Genomic DNA, 19,830 nt, shown 5'->3' on the forward strand with positions numbered 1-19,830 from the left:
TCGTCCCGGCACGCGCGCGCGCACGCACGCACACACACACACACACACACACACACACACACACACACACACACACACACACAGAATACACCCACTCAGGACCAGGCTTTATCTCATTATTTCAATGCAGTATCTAAATGAAGCCACACACTCTTATATTTTGGTTTCAGTACCTACACCACCCTAAATGTGTGAGGTGTGTGCTGAGTAATATTTCCACGCATTCTTTATCGAACAGGCTGACATTTACCTGCCAGTTGTGTTTTTTGGACTGGTCCAGCCTGTCAGGTAACATCTGACATCATGTCTGTAGGCGTCAGGTGCAATCACGGCAGTTTGTTTTATGTGTCGGTGTAAATTCTTTTGAAAGCTGTTTACGCTTCTGCAGCAATGTTGCTTCTCTATTTTGTAGAGAGAAATGTGAGCAGACTGTAACAAAGTAAACAACGAATGCCAAATATTGATGAGGGATTAAAAGACAAAGGAGAGGCACCCTTTCGCAACCACCGTGTTATGCCGGAGGATTGCACCTGCTCCGTGTCACAGATAAAGCCCTCTAAGGCAAAACACAACAGTGGTTACACAGATTTAACCCCTTTAAATACAGAAATGATCTTCAGCACAGCTGACGTGTTTCACCATTTGGTGACAAAAGTTCATAACATTGTTCACAAAGTAGAGTTTAATTCTATTTTTTTTAATGAGCAGACATATAAACTGTATACAAAATACAAAAGCAAGTCATTTGAGCTCCACATAATAATCAAACCCATTGAATAAAAACAAGTTTCCACTAATCACCTGAAATTTCTGTCAGAATCCTTCATGTAACAAATTCATATGAGCTTTGCATCTCACTGCATGACTGGTTTAAAGTTATCATGATCTGTTTCCGTGTGACGGCGCTCACAGCACTGTGTTTCTGCCCGACATGCCGTCATGACGACTAAATGTCCAACATGCCGTGCAGCAGGCTCGGGTGGAAATTGAGTCAGAAAAAATACAGAACTGTGTCATTTAAAGAGTTATTTCATTCTCGCTTCTTGTTTCCTCGTGTGTGTTTACTGTCAATTGGAAAATAGTGGAAGAGAGAGAAGAGCATCACGCTCTTCATAAGAGGTCTCCATTTCTGTTTCTTGGCTCACTGCTTCTTGCGCAGGTGGACGTACAGTACTCCACTTACGAGGAGGAGAGGGACACATAGCCACGCCAGGATGAAGCAGTAGCCAAAACGTCCTTTGTTCAGATCCCTGGAGTCATTAAAGATCTCCTTCCGGTGGAAGGTGAAGATGAGGCAAGCGGCGAAGTCTGTAAATCCTGAAAAAGTCACAGGTAAAAAAAAAGGTTTCTGCTTAATGTATTTTTTAACGACACATAGACAATGCCCAACTAAATATTTAATAAAAAAAACAAAAACAGTGTTGAGTGTTGTTAGTCTACATGTTTCTCTTTCTTAACAAACTCCTAATGTGTTAGTCAGTTTCTCTGACTTTCTTTCTGCCTTCCCGACACTGTCTGTCACCCTCGGCCTCGAGCTGACCGTTTCCTACTGAAGATGTAAATCTAAAAATGAGCCACATATTTAAAGGCTTAATTCTCAAAGACAGAATGACATTGCAGCTTTTAGTCAAATGCTACTGAAAGAAGAGTTAACGTTGCACATGTTGAGGACTATTTTCAGCTGCAGTTTGACACACATTTGTCACTAGGCAGTATTTAGAGTAGCAGGAGGGCAACGCTTCAACAGGCTCATTGGTGTGCTTTTACTGTAATAGAGTTTGGAAATAAATTGATGTCTGTGGCCCCGTTTATTTCCAGTTTTGATATTTTCATGAGATTTGTCAACAATGAGAAAATGACTATCTGTTGAAACTCAAACCTCCATTTATACAGAAGGATATGGGCATGATTTAAAAAGAATATATAGCAAAGATCGAGAAAACAAGCTGTCATAATTCATCACATCACACCTAGTTGTGAACAACTAGTTAAATTGCCAAAAGAAAAACTGAAACAGCTGAGTTATCTTAGTAAAAAAAAATTTTTAAAAAAAGAAACTTTTATAGTCCTAAAGAAAGTGAAAATGTAAAATGCTGTCATGTTGTCCTTTTCACAGTTTTATTTGGATTAAAGGAATAAGCTTTGAAGAAACCTGCAAAGGCCTGACAGAGGCCTGTGAAGTAGAAGAGGCCTCCTCGGGACATGGTGAACAGCTGACCCAGAAAGACCAGGAAGGAGATGGAGGAGAAGACCACCGAGAGGACCATGAGGGCCTGGATAGACTGCAGCCAGTCTGGGAGAACAGCGCACAGAATGAGTGTCAAGACACTGCAATACAACTAAAAGCATCAGGCTGCAATATTCAGTCATGCAGACGTTCAACATATGAGAAAATCAACAAACATGTATCCAGAAAACGTGACAAATAATTCAATAATTTACCGCTGTCACTGGTAGCGGCGCACAACCAGGTTTTTGTGTCATTATCATGGAAGCAGTTATACCAGATGTCTGTGATTTCTGAGTCTGTCCATATCCACCAAGACTGCAGGGAGGAAAGTGGAAAGAGTACAGGAGAAAGATGATTTTGTTGTTGTTGTTGTTGTTGTTGTTGTTGTAGTTAAGCATGATTTAAAAATGAAAAAAATGCACGATTACTGATGCCTTAAAAGACGAAGGCACGACGATCAAAAGCAAAGTGAGTATGTTGACGTGCAGCATTTTTGTGTTTAGTTCTTCTTCGTATAAAGTAATACCACAGACTGCAATACACAGAATAACAGTGACATCTGCTGTAAGAAGTAGGGAAATATGAGTCAAAACATCGGTTTGCACTTGTATCTCACCTTCTCCAGGGTGGCGATGAGGAGCATGGCCAAGGTGACCAAATGGACCACGGTTAGGAATACGAGCAGGAAGACCATGGCTATTTTTTTAGACGTGAGGAAGAGCTGGTGTCCCGTGTACAAACAACCCTGTGATGTTTTTCAAGAAAGATAAAAGATTTTTTTTTTTTTTAATGATTAATAGATTTTTATAAATGAATCACTAAATAGACTGAACAGTGTTGCTGCCAGAACTTAAAAAGACCATCATTCACCGCTGCTAAACTTCCCTTCTTTGTCATTTCAAATGGCCAGCAGATTTCAGTGGCGTCGATCAGTGGGCTCTCTGCCTTGTGCGGAAACCCTGCCCATTAAACAAGCCACAAGCATGCCAGACAGAAGAGGGGGGATGGGGGGTTCACTGTATCTTCAGAGTCTGTCCAGTCTCCGAGGAATACATCAGGTCATCGGCACCCTGTAACCTCTATAAACAAACACGCGGGCCACCAACGGTCTGACTTACCGTTGTGTCCTATTTTCTAAATCTAGATACAACATATAGGATGACACTCTGTTATCACATTCAAGGTCAGAGGTAGAACGTGTTGTATTTAAGTACGTGTACTCATGTTCTGTGCTTGAATACAATTTGATTTCCCACTCATTTAAACAGCAGAGGGAAATTTTGTAGTTTTACTGCATTTACTGTATTTCATAGCTGTAATTACTAGTTACTTTTCAGATCAATATTTGATGTGTAAAATGTATGATCACTTTGTTATGCTTTGTTTTACATAGATTAGTCTATTCAACTGCACAAATTACCTCTATACCAGTAAAACATCAAAACTGCTCAAATGTACAAGTCAATGAAGTAATAAATATATATGATGAATATAACACTCTGAATTGGTACTTTTTGCATAGTGAGTACTTCTACTTTAGATCCTTGAAGTAAATGTTTCGTCTTTCACCACTGCTTAAGGTTCAGCAAGTATGAAAAAAATACACAAATGTATTCACTTTTCAAAAAGTTTTAAACACGTTCCCCGATTTTAAATTACAGAAGGCATTTCTGTGAAAAGGTTGCGAAGTGAAATGGCAAAAACTCTGATTAATACCAATGAATGACTCAGTATTAAAACCTAAGTTAAGACTTGAATGTACATTTTAAACAACAGTTAGAACAAATGAGTTGAAAATGACAACAACTGTTATAATTCTATCTCTTGAATGACTTTTTCCATTATAAATATTTGTGATGATGATGATGATGATGATGATGCCAGCACAAAGAGGAAGTCACATTATTAAGTACGACTCTGTAGTTTCAGTTCACTAAAGCACAACTGCTAAAAATGACTAAATACTGATTATTGAAAAATTGCTTAATTTAAAATATATATATATATATATTTGTTGCCTGTTTACAGAACAAAATATATAAGAAAAGAATTCTCCTAAAATATGTATTTCATTTTGACTGCTTTATTGTTTTGTAGCTAATTAGAAAGGGGGTTATGCACAAATAAAATATGTTTCTATAATCGAATCAAATGTTTTGACTAAAGTATGAAAACTGTTCATTTAAACCATTTTCAAACTGACATGCTCGATGTTCACTTTTACATTTTGTATGTCCCTGACTGTTTGGGAGTTTGTATTATTTGTCACCCACTTCTAGCCATAGAGGGAAGTTACTGTTGCTATTGACTATTCAACAAGGCATGCGTTGACCACATCTGTATTACATAACAGTTCGAGGTACTTGGCACACAGAACTAAAGTACAGATCACAGAAAATGCAAGCATATCACAATGGAAGAACACAAAAGCCTCCTCATTATTATTGAAACAAGACCATTAAGGAGTTGTTGTTGTTTTTTGTTTTTTTTTATCTCCTGTGTCACACAGATGCGTTAGTTCCATCTGACCGTAGCTGCATGTGTCAGAAAACTCAGGCATGTCGTTGCTGTGTAATCCAACATAACCAAGATTTGCTTTTGGATGGAATTCTTACCTCAAAGCCTTTGCATCTAAACCCTTGAGTGATCCTCTGATTTCTGTTTCCTTAGTTTGCTGCTCTTTCTCTGCTGTTAGAGACGTTTTACATCCAGAGCTTGGAGAGAAGGGGACAGAGGAGGAATGTGGAGTTAGACATAGGAGGAGTTCACTACACCCATTTCCTCAAAACCTTCCCTGCCCTCCCCCTCAAATGTGTGGTAAGGACCAGCTCAACACCAGAAATAGCATTCCTCCGGACCCGGACCAACACGACATATTCTCAAAAGCTGTTTTGCAGACACCCAATCTGCACTGATATGAAAAACAAAATACGACAAGACGGTCTGCATATTTCCATTAGAGGCTGTGTTAGGGAACAAAAAGAATCACACAACTGAAACATATTTATCAGAACAGTAGATGTGTGGGCTGGCAATGGCTGTATTTTATAAAGACACATTTTGCTTGCCGGTGCTGCACATGTACTCATGCTGTTCATCCAGCTTTGAAGTTTGGCATAAAGAACCACCAGACTACTCCCTACAAGGCAGGAAATCAGAGCTGATAACTGCCCACTTATGTCTGTAAACTGTAGGAAATCTCAGACCACCCAAGACACAGCACACAGAGTTTAGTCCTAAATTTAAGACGATATTAACTTGTATATAAAATCTCCTTCGTAAAATTACACTGGCTTTGCTAGAAATAAACTTTTTTTTGCCTTACGAGGGGAGGAAATTTGCCTCACCCTCAACGCAATATACACAGTAGAAGCAATACAATGCAATTAAAACATAAATACACAACATACTTCACAAATTATCAGCACTAAAGTTGTTTATGCGTAAATGTTGATGTGGTCGTTCTCAACTGAGTAACTTGTAAAGCTTTTTGTTCCTTTTGTTTTTTTTTATTGTTCTCAATAGCGTTACAGTATATGTTTGGATCCCAAATTTTTCTATAATGAGCATGCTTTATTACTGGCAGCTGCAGCAACAATGGATACCTATACCAAACTACAGACAAATATTAGATTATTTAACCTATAAATAGTGTTTGTGACAGTGTTTTAAGTAAAAGTAACAATACCACATTGTATTACAAGTAAAAGTCCAGCATTAAAATGTCACATACGTTTTATTTTCTTTGAGTAGCCTATTTCTGCTTTGTTTTGTTTAGTTCATCACAGGTCTGCTTGGCAATTGTTACATATTTTGTATTGAAGTACATTTTTGATTGATTGAGGTGGTGCTAATTTAAACTATTTTGTACTGTTGAGCCAGTGCAGTTTATTAAGCTCATCACTGAGCAAAAAGTCGCAAACATTTTTTTTTTTTATTAAATAAAAGTTCTATAACTGTCAACTAAATGTTGTGGTCTCAGAGGAGAACACTGCATTCAATTACAGTGGAGTTGAGAAGGGGTATAAAGTAGAAATTAAAATACTCAGTACCCCAAATTAGTAGCCTACTTTCAACAGTACTTGAGTAAAATCATCTACCACAGATTATTCAATGAATCAAAAAGTTCAAATGAAATGGTTTCTCACAAGAATGTCCGTGTTTACTGATGTTTCGGAGTGAACTTGAACTACACACGCTTTTAAAGGTCTCCCGTAACGCCTTCAGGGACCCAGGGACAACTCATAATCTCTGTGCGCAGTGAGTGTTTTTTTTTTTTTTTTTTTACAAGAACCACCAGCTGTCGAAGCCACAGGACGTGATAGGACGTTGTTTTGTACATCCCTGCAGTATTAAAGACGCGTTAGGTTTTACTCCTCTCACTGGTTTGGATATAAAGTTTGGAGTATCTTTTTTTTCTTTCTTTTTTTTTTTTAAACATAAAGTTTTTTTGGGGAGTGCAGTAAACGTGCCCATCTTTGTCACGTATCGTTATAACCATTGACCGCGAAAACAAACGGACTCGTTTTTTTTTACGGGGCTCTGTTTGCGACTGTTCTGTCTCGGTGAGAGTTGATGCTCTGAGTCCGTGTTGGACATTTCCACTGGAAAACGACAGAAGTCGGAGGCTTGAATGTGACTGTAAACCGCGGCCGAAAGCTCGTTTGTCACCGCTGGACAAATGGATCGAGCAGAGGTACAGAAAACACGTGAACTTTCCCTCGCAATAGCGAATTGATATTCAAACAGTGTGAGCCTATCATCATGTTCTTCTGTGGTTACACCAAAAAGAAAGACGTACAGTGGCTACACGTTGTTTCCTACTGAAACCTACACAGCGGGAACTTTAAAATAACATCCGTGGCTTTCAGAGAGTTTGGCTGCAGAGTTGAGGGGATTATTACCGTACATATAAGACAAAGTAAGTTATTATTATTATTATTATTTTTTTTTAGTTTGGTTGCTCAGTTGTTCCAGGTTTGAGACCACCACAGATGCACAAGGAAGGGGCGGTCGGACGGCGTTGTCAGCTGTCTTCGCAGAAAGAAACAGCTGCTGCCCCCAAAAATACGCAAACAACTTCAGCCAAGAGACGTGCCCGTTATCTCGAGAGTTGGGAGGCGCATTCACGCGGTGTAGAAAAACACTTGTTACTCGTTCATGTCTTCTGTTTCTCTGAAGTTGCAAAGAGTATCACCACTCTTAGAATGACAAAAAAACAAAAAACAAAAAAAATTCACATTTGGATGGAACTGATCATCCGTGTTTGACTTTGCCAGATCGATGATGGAACTGATCACCCGTACTTGTCACCGACAGGAGCTGCGGCAGGTGGCGTCATGGTGCAGCGGGGAAGGCCTTGCTCCCGGCTCTCCCCGGGAGGCTCAGCTGTGTTTGATGTGGCGAGCCCTCCAGCACACAAGGAGCCGTCTGAGCAGTGTCACGGGGGATCTGGAAGCCCACCGCTCTCAACACTTGACAGAGATGGCAGAGGTGAGTCGGGAATTGTAAAGACGAGCAAGAATAAGAGAGGGCCTGGGGTCTGTGTCTGTCAGGCACCAAGATATTGGCTTTTCTTTTCGGTCTGCGAGGTACGCAAGTCGTTGGAGCAGATCCGAATCTTCACAGAGCACAAAGATGTTTTGGCTCAGGATATTCAAGATGACAACGATCGGCTCATGGAGCAGCTGCGGCGTTTGGTGTCACTTCAAGGTTGGAAAGCTTTGCCTGTACACCACTCACAGATTTGAATAGTCCGAGGGTAGAGACAAACTTCTTTTCATGCAGATTTCTAAAATAATTGTATTTACCCATAAATGATACTTATTTAAAATAATAATAATAATAATAATAATAATAATAAAAATAATGGAGACGTTTTTGTCTCATTCACTCATACACACATCTGCTTCCTTCTTCTTTTATAATCCTCAAAACGATTTACTTAATTATGCTCAAATTTGACCAATAATACAAAATACATTTTTCAGGTCAGGTCAGTTTTTTGTGTGTTTTTTTTTTTTAGAATTGTCAATCCAAATACAGTATATTTCAATTTAACTGCCTTTTTTATAACAACAGTCACCAAATTTTCAGTAGTAAGCAGGACGTCTTCTTCCTTTATTGTGGCAGACGCCCAGATAAGCGAGGTGGCTAAAATGCTGTACCAGCAGGGTCTCACAGAGCTGGTTCACAGCAGCCCCAGTGAGCAGGTGGCTTACCTCCTCGTGGAGAGGGCTTCCCTGCTGGAGACGAGTGATGGAAACACAGCTGGCCTGATGGGGACAGAAGCACAATCGTTAAACACCAGTGCACGCCAGGTTAGAGGATGACTGTCCCACGATGGGGTCTTCTTCTTCTTCTTATAGCATCCATAATATGCTGGAGATTGATAAAATACACAAACAAAAAAGTGACTTTTAGCTTGTCACTATACCATAACTCAGTTTAATTTGGATAATGTATATATTTTAGTATGTTTCAGATTCGTTGGTTTTGTTGTGTCCGATTGTGATTGTCAACCGATGTTATTTCACAGTCTACCCACAAGGGGGCACCACGTCACGGGCAGGGCTCGTGGAAAAGACTCTTTGGACTCCACAAAGCTTCACAGAGCAAAACCACTTTTATTCCTGTATGTATGTATTGTTAGTGCACCGTGCATCCCATTAAGTACTAACATACACTAAAACTGCATTCAGAGCTGATGCTGACTTCAATTTTTGTACAATATATGACTTCCAGGTATCTTTTTGCATGTTTACTCCAAACCCTTGTTCAGCAGCACTCACATTAACCACATTAATCTATTTGATTTTTATGTTCCAGTGTTACTAAGCTCTGTACAAGCACAAGCTAGGGACCTTTGCATGGCAGAGGAAATTCAAGACACGACACCTCTGATGCGCCTTGATCCAGTGTGATTCTCAAGGTTTCCCGTCAGTTTCTGCACGACTTTCGGAACATTCTCGCTCAAATTCGTGCCGAGTTCCTTTGAGAGCATGTCACTCAATTTACTATCTGCCATTTTGTAAGTTGTTGCGTGTCCCTGTAGGAGGAGGCCAGACACTCGGCCGGCCAGGAAGGTACTTTAGTGAGGGAATGTTCCCGTCTGGAGCGGGACCTGGAGGAGGGCTCCCGCCGGCTGGCCATGGCCCACAACGAGATCCGGCGTTTGACCGACGAGCTGGAGTCTGCTCATCTGACGCAAAGAGCGTATGGTGAGAGATATGAATCAGCCACCAAAAACGAAAATTCTTAAAAGTGATTTCTCATGGTGATTACACACTAGCCTGCTTTCACAACTACCTCTGTTTTTCCTCTCGTTTACTTTATCCTTAAACCAATCAGCCATGATTGCAAGAAAAAAAACACAAAAAAAAACACCACTTTCAGCTCAATCCCTAAAAAAAAAATAATAAAAAAAAACACCTTACTGAAGTTCAGAAGTTATTTTAATGTCACAAAATGCCCAAACAGATTTAACAACTTTTGTGCAGAGAAAAGTGTGGAAGTGTGATTATTTTAGCATGTTTTTTTTTTTACAGAGCCTGAACTGCAATCCGCAGAGCAGGAGGTGGAACAACTCAGACAGGAAGTAGAAAAACTGAAGAAATATGGTGAGGATTATTTCTTTGATATGTATTCTACAAGCCGTTTTCAGAATGGTTGCCAGCATCGTTTTGGGGGCATGTACTGTTGAAAGGATATTGAGCTGTGTTACTATTTTGTATCCGGGCTCATCCTGATCAGGGTTCATTGTCCCAGCATGCACGGGGTGAGAGGGCGGGGTACGTCTCGCACATGTTGCCAGTGTTTTACAGTGAAGTTCCCTCCACTGCAGCTCTGCAAGGGAACACTGTTGGAGAAATACAAAGAGGAAATGTTGTACGAAAATGAGTGTAAAGAGCCTCACGTCAGCCTGAGATATACTTTGGAATGTAGTTTTGCACAGAACGGGTGCTGTGGATTTAGTTTCCTTTCACTGGAAGTATGCTCGTCAGGATCTTTTATTGGCAAGTATGACCGTGAGCAACGCTTACAGCAGATAGTCCAGACTTCAAAAGAGTGTGTACAGACCCGTGTGAATCATGTACAAAAATAAACCCTTCGACGTGTTTTGAAGTTAAAATACTCAAAATCGCTCTCACTGACAAGAATGCATGATAACACTGAACTCCTTAACATGTATTATTTATAATCTGATGAGTAAATGATCTGATTTCATCTCAAAAGAAATAGTGGAATTGCGAAAGGCCAAAGAGCTGAATGATGGTCTTGACCTTGAGATCAGAGCCTTGAGGAACAGGGTACGCTCACTGGATGCTGAGAAGAGCTCTGTGCAGCAGACGGTAAGATTCCCGCTGGAAGAAATTTGGTGAGAAAACAACACTGAAGAATTTTGATTTAAACTTTTTTTTTTTTTTTTTTTTTTTGCAGCAAACACTTTTGCGTTGAAATTGGAGAATAGGATTGAATTTATAATTTCTCCACATACAAAGCACACACTTCACTCAAATCTTTGCTTTTAGTTGGCAGGTACATAAATTATATGTAATTATTGCCATCATTTGTGCTAACGAAGGACAAAGTCAGACATTTCAGCCTACGTTGTTAAAGCATGTGGGCCCGTATTTAAAGTACTGGTAGATCGTACTTTTGGTGATTCTATTAGATCTGTGTGTTGCAAGGCTTATTTTTAGACCTAAACAAAGTTCACAATTATGTTTGTACTGTAGTTCTTTTTTACAGTAAAATGTTCATTATTTTGAGTCTGGAAATGTTACAGTATTAATTATAATTGTTACAAAAAAAGAATCTTAGTTTTTCCTCTATGCTTTTTTTTTTTCCCTTTATCTTTAATATCTGAGAATTTTTTTTAAATTTATTGTGGGTGAGCAGTGCATGGTGTTGATGTTTACACTTACACTAGTGTATAGCAACCAACCCATAATGCGGTTACCCACATGATTTAACTTTAAGGGGCGTGCCTACGACTGACACCTGTTATGAGCACAAAGAAGGACAATAACTATTGTCAGCAAGTGTCACTGTGTTAATCGTGTCCGTTATGACAACTAGACATTAACCAGGACAACAAAACCTGTTCCCAAACACATCAGTGATGTCTTAACACATTATGTCAATGCTTGAGCAGCGTTTTATCCTCCACAATTGGTTGAAAAATTGCAGATAATTTGTGTCACCACAGCCACGGTGCTGGATTCCCATCGCGATGAGTGAGCCATCGGGGACATCGTCCATCAGCCAAGCCCTACCTCCAGTAAACCACACGTGGAGGTTGGAGGGTGTGGTCTGTGCATAGAGAATTACAGGGGCTTTATTATTAATTCATGGCGTTTGGTTAGGCTTTATTTTCCTTCTTGTTTGTGGAGACAAAGTCTTCCATAAACATTCGTAGTGAAGCCGGCGACCGTGTCGGTGCAGTCGCTAATATTTACGTTTGCGGTTTTGACCGTCTCTCAGTTCAAGTGCGCAAAACAACGCTGTAGGACGGCGGCTGATTGGTCTGACTAACAAGTGATCTGTCCTACGGGCTGCAGATCTCCGTTTCAGTCTCTATATATCAGCGGGAGGAAGAGGATGGAGGAGTGATCTGATGTGGACTTGGCTCAAGCAAATGCAGTAATTGATACTTTTGATAATACGCGTTATTGTCTATTTTTCTCAGGTTGTATCGCTGCAGGAGAAGGCAGAGCGTCTGGAGTCAGCTCTGCAGCAGCAGCAGCAGCAGCAGCAGCTCCTCACTCTGCAAGTTCAGGCCAACGAATCAGCCAAAGTACGTCAACCTCAACAGATGTCTGAACATCTCATCTGACGCCGAAACAGTCGGCCCATCCCACATTCAGTCTTAAACTGGAGTTGAATGTAACTCCGCATCAAATGGCTCATGCAAATATCAGAGACATTATTTTCATTTTCATTTTCAACATTGATGGCAGTTTAACGCAGGGGAAAAATACACAGTGTAGACTGGTGACAGAAAGACTGATATTTCCTGCTAAATCATCGGTAGAAACCTCCTCGTTTTTGTACGTGTTGAAAATGCACCATCTTTTTTTACTAAACTCGTTTCAGGCTCAAACAGCAGATCAAGCACAGAATCACCACACCTGCAGAAATGTGCAAGACAAACTCACTGCACAGACAAGACACTTCCTGGAAAAAGAGGAAACTGTAAGTTATTACAAATAAAAACACACTCGACTGGGAAACTTTGGCTGGTTATCATAAAGAGTTTGTTCAGCTGTCAAACCTATACGGTAGCTATTTTACCATGGCTTCTTTATTTCAAACAAATAAATGTGTAAAGTTTGATTTGACAAATACTTCAAAGTGATGTGGCCTTGATGTATCAAATGATCTTGTCTTATGAGACAAGGGTTGAAGGAATCAGTTATTATCAGTCAGTCAATGTAAATAAAAGAATATCAGCGGTTAAACACTGTATATTAATTAAAATTAAAAGATTAATGGGCTTAAATTGAAAGTGCTTATAGACAAAACATTTATTGTTTTCAAATATTTACAGATATTATATATATAGTGCGCTTTCTGAAACCGTAAAAACAAGATGCCAAACAGGGTCTGATTGAATTGTGCAGACTAAGTTGTTTGGTAGCTGATGTGGGACAGTATATTTTGAAATAAATCATTTTTCAGTATATCCTATTCTTTGAAATTGGTTCTTTACTGTATATAAAATGTGTGTAAAAACCACACACTGAATTCCTTTAGTTTGAGCGCAGTCAGATTTAAAGATGTAAAGTATTTCCTAATAACCACCCAGTGAAAGTCGTCGTGCCCTTTTTGTCATCGCGCGATAGCTCCCAGTTAAACCTCCTAAAATAACTTTCGAATGTGGACCTTTGCCACCGCAGACGTTTGGTAGCTCCGTGAATCCTTGTTATGTCTTGAATCTCTGCAGAAGGAGGTGGAGCGGCTGGAGTCCTCCCCGCAGGAGGAGCAGCAGCAGCAGCAGCTCGTCACTGTGCAGCTTCAGGTTGACCGAGCCAACGAGTTAGCTGAAGTAAGTCCCGCTGCACAGATCCCCGAGCATTACAAGCGTTAGAAGTTCACAGCTGTCTTCAAACAGAGCAGAACATTTAAGTCCGTATCAAACAGTTTGGGTAATCTTCATGTGACCCGCGCAGGGTTAACAGAAGACTCAAATGTGCTCTCGATTCGTAAGGGAGGTTGTCAGGAGATAACGGACAATAATCACCTGGAGCCGTGGGGTTACGTTCAACTGCAATGTGTAGTAAACTTTAACAAACAATAAAACATTAAACTATTTACGCTCACATTTTAGGTTCAACATATGCACTTGGTGCATTTAAAAGTAACAATAACTGCTCAGCAGCTCGCAAACGTAACACTCATGAACTTGTTCTCAACATCACAGGTGATGAAAGAAAATTGTCTCTTTAGCGCAAAAAGTTTGGAGTTTCTTTGGATCCAAACGTTTAAGATGATGCCGTGTTGAGGTCGTAACAGTATTTTTTTTTTTAGTCAAGTCAGTTTAGTACAAAAGAGAGCTCTTACCACACTGGTGCACTCGGATGAAGGGACGGACGGTCTCCTCCGTAGAACAACAGGTGATCGTGGTCCGACTCCTCCGGGTTAAAGGAGGCTCGCCATCTCCTTCGTCAAGGAGAATCCAAACCTAAAATCTACAGGGTTTTCCAGGTAACTCAAAAACCTAGCCTGTATGTAAACAAGGCTGTTACGCTACGGGATCACTAAATTCAGTTCTCTAAGGCCTTACTGAAAATCGCATCCAAAGTAAGATGGCGCCGCGCTACCCGTACCCGGCTTCAGGACCGTTCGGGCGGACGGAGACGTTGTGCGGAGCGGCAAGAAGAACGGTGGAGGGATTGCAGCCTATGTGAACGAGAGGTGGTGCAATCCCTGCAGGACTGCTTTGAGTCCACGGACTGGGATGTGCTGTGTGGTCCACATGGGGAGGACATCAACAGCATGACGGACTGCATCACAGAATACATCAAATTCTGTGAACACACCGCCGTACCATCCCGGACTGTACGCCGCTTCCCCAACAACAAGCCCTGGATCACCAGTGACCTGAAGGTGCTTCTTAATCAGAAGAAAGCAGCCTTCAGGTCTGGGGACAGGGAGGAGCTCAGGAGAGTGCAGCGCCACCTGAAGGAGAAGATGAGGGAGTGCAAGGACTCCTACAGGAGGAAGCTGGAGGCCAAACTCCAGCAGAACAACGTGAGGGAGGTGTGGACCGGTATGAAGGAGATTACTGGGTTCAAGGGGAGAGAGAGACAACCAGGGGACTCCCTGGAGAGAGAGACAACCAGGGGACTCCCTGGAGAGGTCCAATGAGCTAAACTGTTTCTTCAACAGGTTTAGTTCACCACCCTCATCTGTCTCCTCCACACCTTACACCTCCCAAACACCTCTGCCCCCCCCCCACTCCCCCCCCCCCCCCCCCGGTGAGCTGCATCCAAAGGCCGTGTCTATTGGCAGCCGGGGTTGTCTTCCAAACATGCGTTCACATGGGGAGAAACCTGCGACGTCGTTCGGTAGTTTTAAAACAAACATTACATGTTATCATTGGCACGAGGAGTGCATGACGTCACAGTATGGCTGCGATATAAAATAGAGCAACACGAATTTAAACACAAACGCATAACACCGAAGGACAACTGAGCTATGAATCATACTTTTCCCACCGGGGATATCAATGCAGAATGGTGCTCAATTAACTGCAGCTTAAAGCTCTGACTAACACAACCGTAAATACAATACAACGCCAAGTTCACATATCGGCGAGGAGGACACCGACGGACAACGCCAGCTTCTACAGTTAGCCGCTGCAGCTTAACTTCGCTGAACTCACCGAGACGCTGCCAAACGAGGTTAACTCCTGGCACACCGGTGTTTGGACAACTCCCGTCTCTTCACAGAAACTCTCTCAAAAGGTCGACTTATTGTTCACGCAATTTTTTTTACTGTCCCGTGTTTAGCTGAAGAATATCGCGGTCTCCAGCTGCGCTCAGTCAGGCGGCTACCTGGAGGGGTGGGACTTAACCTACTCCTCCAATCAGAAACCTGCATTGCCAGATATAGCCAATGAGAACTACGTCTGAACAAAGTGGCTTTGATTGACACTGTGTTTGGCAAATAGACAACAACAAAGGAAACATACTATAACCCGCGCAGTTTTACGACTGGGTTACACCTACTGTCTACTATATCTGTCTGTAAAGGAAACCTGTTTTTTTGTGTGGTTTTTTTACTAAACACAACTGTATTGCTGATTCAGTCTTTAAAAAAATAATATACCTTTAAACTTTGTGTCATACACCTTAGCCGATATAACTCGTGAAATAATGCTGTGCTCAATACATTTCTTAATACTGTCATATAAATCCAGGGTAACTGAGGTGATACAGAGCAATCAGACCTGAAGAGATTTACAACATAAACTCAGTGTGACATACCTTTTGGAGAAGGAGTCACAAGTGAGTGAATCAGTGTTACAAAAGAATATGAAGAGGTTCCAGTTCATTACATTTATTGTATATTTCTAAGAGAAATGCATATGTTTCCTACTGCAAGATGTCAAATCTTTTTTCTTTTCTTTTCAGATACTTTCTCTTCAGCAGCAGTTGGGTAACTCCCACAACAATAACCTCATATCTAAAATATGCACTAAGCAAAACAACCTCCATGATCAAAAGTAGGATATCTACCCTTTTACCTTTCATGTATGTGCATGCCACCGCTCAAGTTTGCAGTAAGACATGCTGTAAGTGTGTGTCCATGTCTGGGTTTGAAGGCTGTGGCAGCAAAAAGAGGCAGATTCAAGGGCTTGGGAAAATACTCACTCTCAGCTGGAAGACTGCTTCAGGACAGAGGATAAAGAGCTGCACACACAGCTGTGCAACGAAAACACAACACATGGGGTAATTTCTTTTGTCAGGACAATGTCTGGTTACACATTAAAACTTATTTTTGTTTTTCAGTATGCCTATTTACATGTACTGGAGAGCAGAAACGGCTGCCTTCCATGTGTAAAAGCTGTGAATGAAGTTAAATGTGCCAGAGTCTATCGCAAATTTCTGCTCCTACTGAGGTTTTCATTTTGAATTGCAGGAGTGTCCTGATTATCAGGAAGTAATGAAGATCACCCAAGATGAGTGTGAGACACTGAAGAAGGAAATCTGTGAAACACTTCAATGTCTTGACAAAGAGCGAAGGTAACCATACCATAATGTCATATTATTATACTGCATATGTTGTATTCCAACTGTTCAGACACTAGAAAATACAGCATTCTTTTAAATTTAATGATTATATAAATGTGTACGTTTAAAAAAATACAAGACTTTTATTTACCTGTAATGTATAATATCTCATTGTTTTCTTTTGCCACAGTGAAATCCATTTTTTACGTCAAAAACAGATTTAATGAGTCATGTCTTTGTCCATCTGCTTACAGTAAATACCACGAGATGAAGGAAAAACACAAGGCAAAACTGTGTCGCGCCAAACAGAAACTTGATGATGAAACCACGTGGCGTGATGAAAAGATAAAAAGTCTAGAGAGGAAGTTATCTTTGTGTTCCCATTCACTAACAAAGGTGAATTTCCTCCTTAACGCAAAACAAATCAAGATGTTTAAAGTCGCATAACTGAATTTTAGTAATTTCAATTCCGTTTTCAAAATATATCTTGTCTTATTCCTTATGTTGTGTTTTCTAAATAACATGAGACAATTTACTTGTTTGGTTTTTGGATGCATTTGGTGGATCACTAATTGTTTCTACCAGATATCGGTTACAGCTTTTCTTCCCTTCTGCAACCAAAGTATGTTAATATTTTTGACCAATGAAACAGGCTGTTGACGACTTCTTTTTAAAGGTGACGATGCTCAATTACTAAAGCATCTATAAGGGAGGGTGCTGCTGACTTATAGGTGATTTGTAATTTCAGTACTGACACAAGTTTGATCCTACAGTTCGCTCTCAAGTGTGGTGATGGTAAATGATGGTGATATGATGAGTGTAATTCTCATTTTTATTCATTTCCAGGAGAAAGAGCTTGTTATCAGCATAACTGTGGAAAATGAGAAACTACTCTTTGAGAGGAGGAGGCTTCTACAACAGCTGAATGAGGAGGAGCACAACAAGAATGACAGTAATCTAGCAGCGTCTTTGTCCAAATTCAGGTACTGAAATTACTGACATTCAATGCAAGATAAAACACCTAGTCCACACATTATGCACATTATATTCAAGGTGAAAGTGTTAAAAAGGAAAAGTTGCTACCGAAGCTATATACTCAAATAATGTACATTTACGTAGTATGTCATAATTAACATAAATGAGACCTTTATTTTGTTTTGCAGGGTGGATTTTTTAGAGATGGAAAACAAGAAACTGGGAAACAAAATGTTCCATATGTCCAACCAGCTTTCTGTCCTGGAACGCAGCCTGCAGAACATGCAGTCGCTTCACTTGGCTGAGGTAACAGTTAAATCTTTATGCACATGCTGTGATGTGGAATTACTGCTTCTCCAGGTATTTTTGTCATCTTTCAGTAGATAGATAGATAAGACTTTATTCATCTCACAGTGGGGAAATTTAGTCATCACAGCAGCATAGAAACACAGTTATGAAAAAAGGTGCACACAATAAGAAAAAAAATTACAAATATGTATACAATAAAAAATAAGATAGATAAAAATAATTTATTTAGAAAAAGTAAGACTAATGAATAAATACACACACACATACACAAACTTATATACCACAAAAATAAATATAACTTGGGATGAAAAAAAAGTGCCAGGTGCTATGACATACAGTGCTACATTATTTTAGGCTGGTGTTGAACAGTCTGACAGCCGTTGGGACAAACGCCCTGCGGTAGTGCTCTTTCATACACTGAGGGTATGGCCAATATAAAGCTGATGTAACTCAACTGCCTTCCAAACTATCATATAAAGGACTAGGAAAAGTAGGTGGGCACGCTAGTACATGAGAAGCTGTATTGCCTTAAATACACAAGAAAACAATGGATTGATTGACAAACACTGACCGACCCACGCTGCTGTTTTTAGAGCGATGCCGTCTTCTTTACTTAACACACACAATAGAGAATGCCCCATTTATTTTCAAAATGATATAACATGAATGCCATGTTTTTATTATGTTTAATTAGGAGCTTCAGAAAATGTCAAATCACCAACAGGGTTTCACATCTCTCTCTGTGAAAAGGTAGGTCTGATCCTGATTCCGAACTTGATCAAAATGTGTTTGTTTGGTGAAATAAAACACCATCAAATCTGTGGGAACTTTTTGTCCCCAGCGCAATGTGTCCGGACCTGTCTGAAGTTAAGGCCTTATTGGACACTACACACAGCAAGCAGACTGATAAGCCTCCTTCCCCTCTCTACTGCATCTCTGGGCCCTTGTGTCGATCAGCGGAGATGGGCTACCTGAATCTGACCTCCATGCAGAGCCACCCGGACCGCTCAGGTCCTTCGACCGCGCTCAGCAACTCTGAAAGTATGAAGTCCTGATGTTTCCTCTCTGCAACTTGAATATACTGTACGGAAGCTACTTTATTAAATGAATAAATAACAGAATTTAATTAAACTGAGTTTGTAGTACATTAATACGAACCGACCAAACCCCATCAGAATGACTGCTCACAGGTAAATCTAATAGATTCTACATCTATTTGTCAGCTAAAGTTTCACACTTTCCTTTTATTTCAAATTGTAAAGTTACAGTTTTATTTTGTATAAAGAATGAGTAAATTAATGAAAACTGAGCTAACAGACATTTAAGAGATTGATGCTCAACTAAACAGCATCGGAAAAACAAGAGCTAAATAAATGGCTTGAGAATTGTTGCTGTTGTAGAGTCTTTGAAGTGCAGTGATGTCAAACCACAATGTGTTGCACAAAGCTAAAGGAACTTTTGCTTAACAACGTCCTTTAAGGAAATCAAACCACGTACTGCATGGTGGTCTGACCTTTATTCGATCGAAGCTTGCAGCATTCACCAGTCTTTTACATATTGTCAGAGTTTAATGATGGTTATGAATACCCTCACCAGTGTTAATAATTGCTTGTTTTTACAGAACTGTCATTGTTACAATCGATAAACTGAGTTGAATGTTCTTTTTAAAGGCACTGTCCCTAAAAAAAACCCCTCTCTGGAACAAGGTGGTTTTAGTACAGTATATTGTATTTTGCCTTGAAACAGTCTTACAAATGTACTTTTTTTGTATCATTCAAATTTAAAAACAAAAACAAGCACAGCAATCACTGTTGTAGAAAGGCATTCAATGTAGGCATGACAATGTATGAACCTGTCAAAATTGCTACTTGAAGCATCAATACATCAATACATGCATACATGCATACATTCAAGTAACTTGAAGCATCAAGCACCAAACATTTTCTTAAAAAGTTCTCACCAGTATATGAATACATATATATGTATGTATGTATGTATATACATATATATATGTGTATATATATATATAAAAATATGTGTGTATATATTTTTGCATGGCATGATTAGCATCTTTGC

At 40.1% G+C, this 19,830-nt stretch overlaps 2 protein-coding genes across 5 annotated transcripts; one reads left to right on the forward strand and one right to left on the reverse strand.

The window, feature by feature from the left end:
* Window positions 1-701: 701 nt before the first annotated feature.
* Window positions 702-8,506, reverse strand: emp3a (epithelial membrane protein 3a (MAM blood group)). Its single transcript, XM_069690841.1, has 6 exons — window positions 8,452-8,506; window positions 4,846-4,944; window positions 2,847-2,975; window positions 2,443-2,545; window positions 2,153-2,293; window positions 702-1,317 (listed from the first exon to the last, which is right to left on the reverse strand). Exons 3-6 carry the CDS (start codon window positions 2,922-2,924, stop codon window positions 1,142-1,144), a joined length of 498 nt encoding a protein of 165 aa, XP_069546942.1. The 5' UTR covers window positions 2,925-2,975; window positions 4,846-4,944; window positions 8,452-8,506; the 3' UTR covers window positions 702-1,141.
* On the forward strand, window positions 6,495-18,885 carry LOC138616495 (coiled-coil domain-containing protein 30). 4 transcript variants are annotated; one of them, XM_069690839.1, is made up of 19 exons: window positions 6,495-6,926; window positions 7,550-7,723; window positions 7,822-7,942; window positions 8,363-8,550; window positions 8,769-8,864; window positions 9,285-9,450; window positions 9,778-9,849; window positions 10,466-10,581; window positions 11,922-12,029; window positions 12,329-12,427; window positions 13,179-13,280; window positions 15,871-15,962; window positions 16,062-16,188; window positions 16,379-16,482; window positions 16,725-16,866; window positions 17,317-17,453; window positions 17,634-17,751; window positions 18,449-18,504; window positions 18,596-18,885. In XM_069690839.1, the coding sequence occupies exons 1-19, from the start codon at window positions 6,912-6,914 to the stop codon at window positions 18,807-18,809; spliced, it is 2,247 nt and encodes a 748-aa protein (XP_069546940.1). In that variant the 5' UTR covers window positions 6,495-6,911; the 3' UTR covers window positions 18,810-18,885. The 4 variants fall into 4 exon arrangements, with proteins under 4 accessions (XP_069546940.1, XP_069546938.1, XP_069546941.1 ...); XM_069690837.1 differs by having other exon boundaries at window positions 7,550-7,942; XM_069690838.1 differs by lacking the exon at window positions 6,495-6,926 and having other exon boundaries at window positions 7,514-7,723.
* Window positions 18,886-19,830: the final 945 nt, after the last annotated feature.

Source organism: Brachyistius frenatus, unplaced genomic scaffold (assembly GCF_029030835.1).
Source record: "Brachyistius frenatus isolate BFR_SWC_R1_liver_20210118 unplaced genomic scaffold, ASM2903083v1 Contig_10, whole genome shotgun sequence".
Classification (NCBI taxonomy): Eukaryota; Metazoa; Chordata; class Actinopteri; family Embiotocidae; genus Brachyistius; species Brachyistius frenatus.

Excerpts from the sequence above, each read along its gene's own strand:
- emp3a (XM_069690841.1), bottom strand. The coding sequence starts at position 2,924 with ATGGTCTTCCTGCTCGTATTCCTAACCGTGGTCCATTTGGTCACCTTG. Across the intron at positions 2,294-2,442 it reads CGCCGCTACCAGTGACAGCG|ACTGGCTGCAGTCTATCCAG; the intron begins GTAAATTATTGA and ends CTGTTCTCCCAG. Across the intron at positions 1,318-2,152 it reads CCTCTGTCAGGCCTTTGCAG|GATTTACAGACTTCGCCGCT; the intron begins GTTTCTTCAAAG and ends TGACTTTTTCAG.
- LOC138616495 (XM_069690837.1), top strand. The coding sequence starts at position 7,570 with ATGGTGCAGCGGGGAAGGCCTTGCTCCCGGCTCTCCCCGGGAGGCTCA. Across the intron at positions 7,943-8,362 it reads GCGTTTGGTGTCACTTCAAG|ACGCCCAGATAAGCGAGGTG; the intron begins GTTGGAAAGCTT and ends TTATTGTGGCAG. Across the intron at positions 12,030-12,328 it reads AGGCCAACGAATCAGCCAAA|GCTCAAACAGCAGATCAAGC; the intron begins GTACGTCAACCT and ends AACTCGTTTCAG.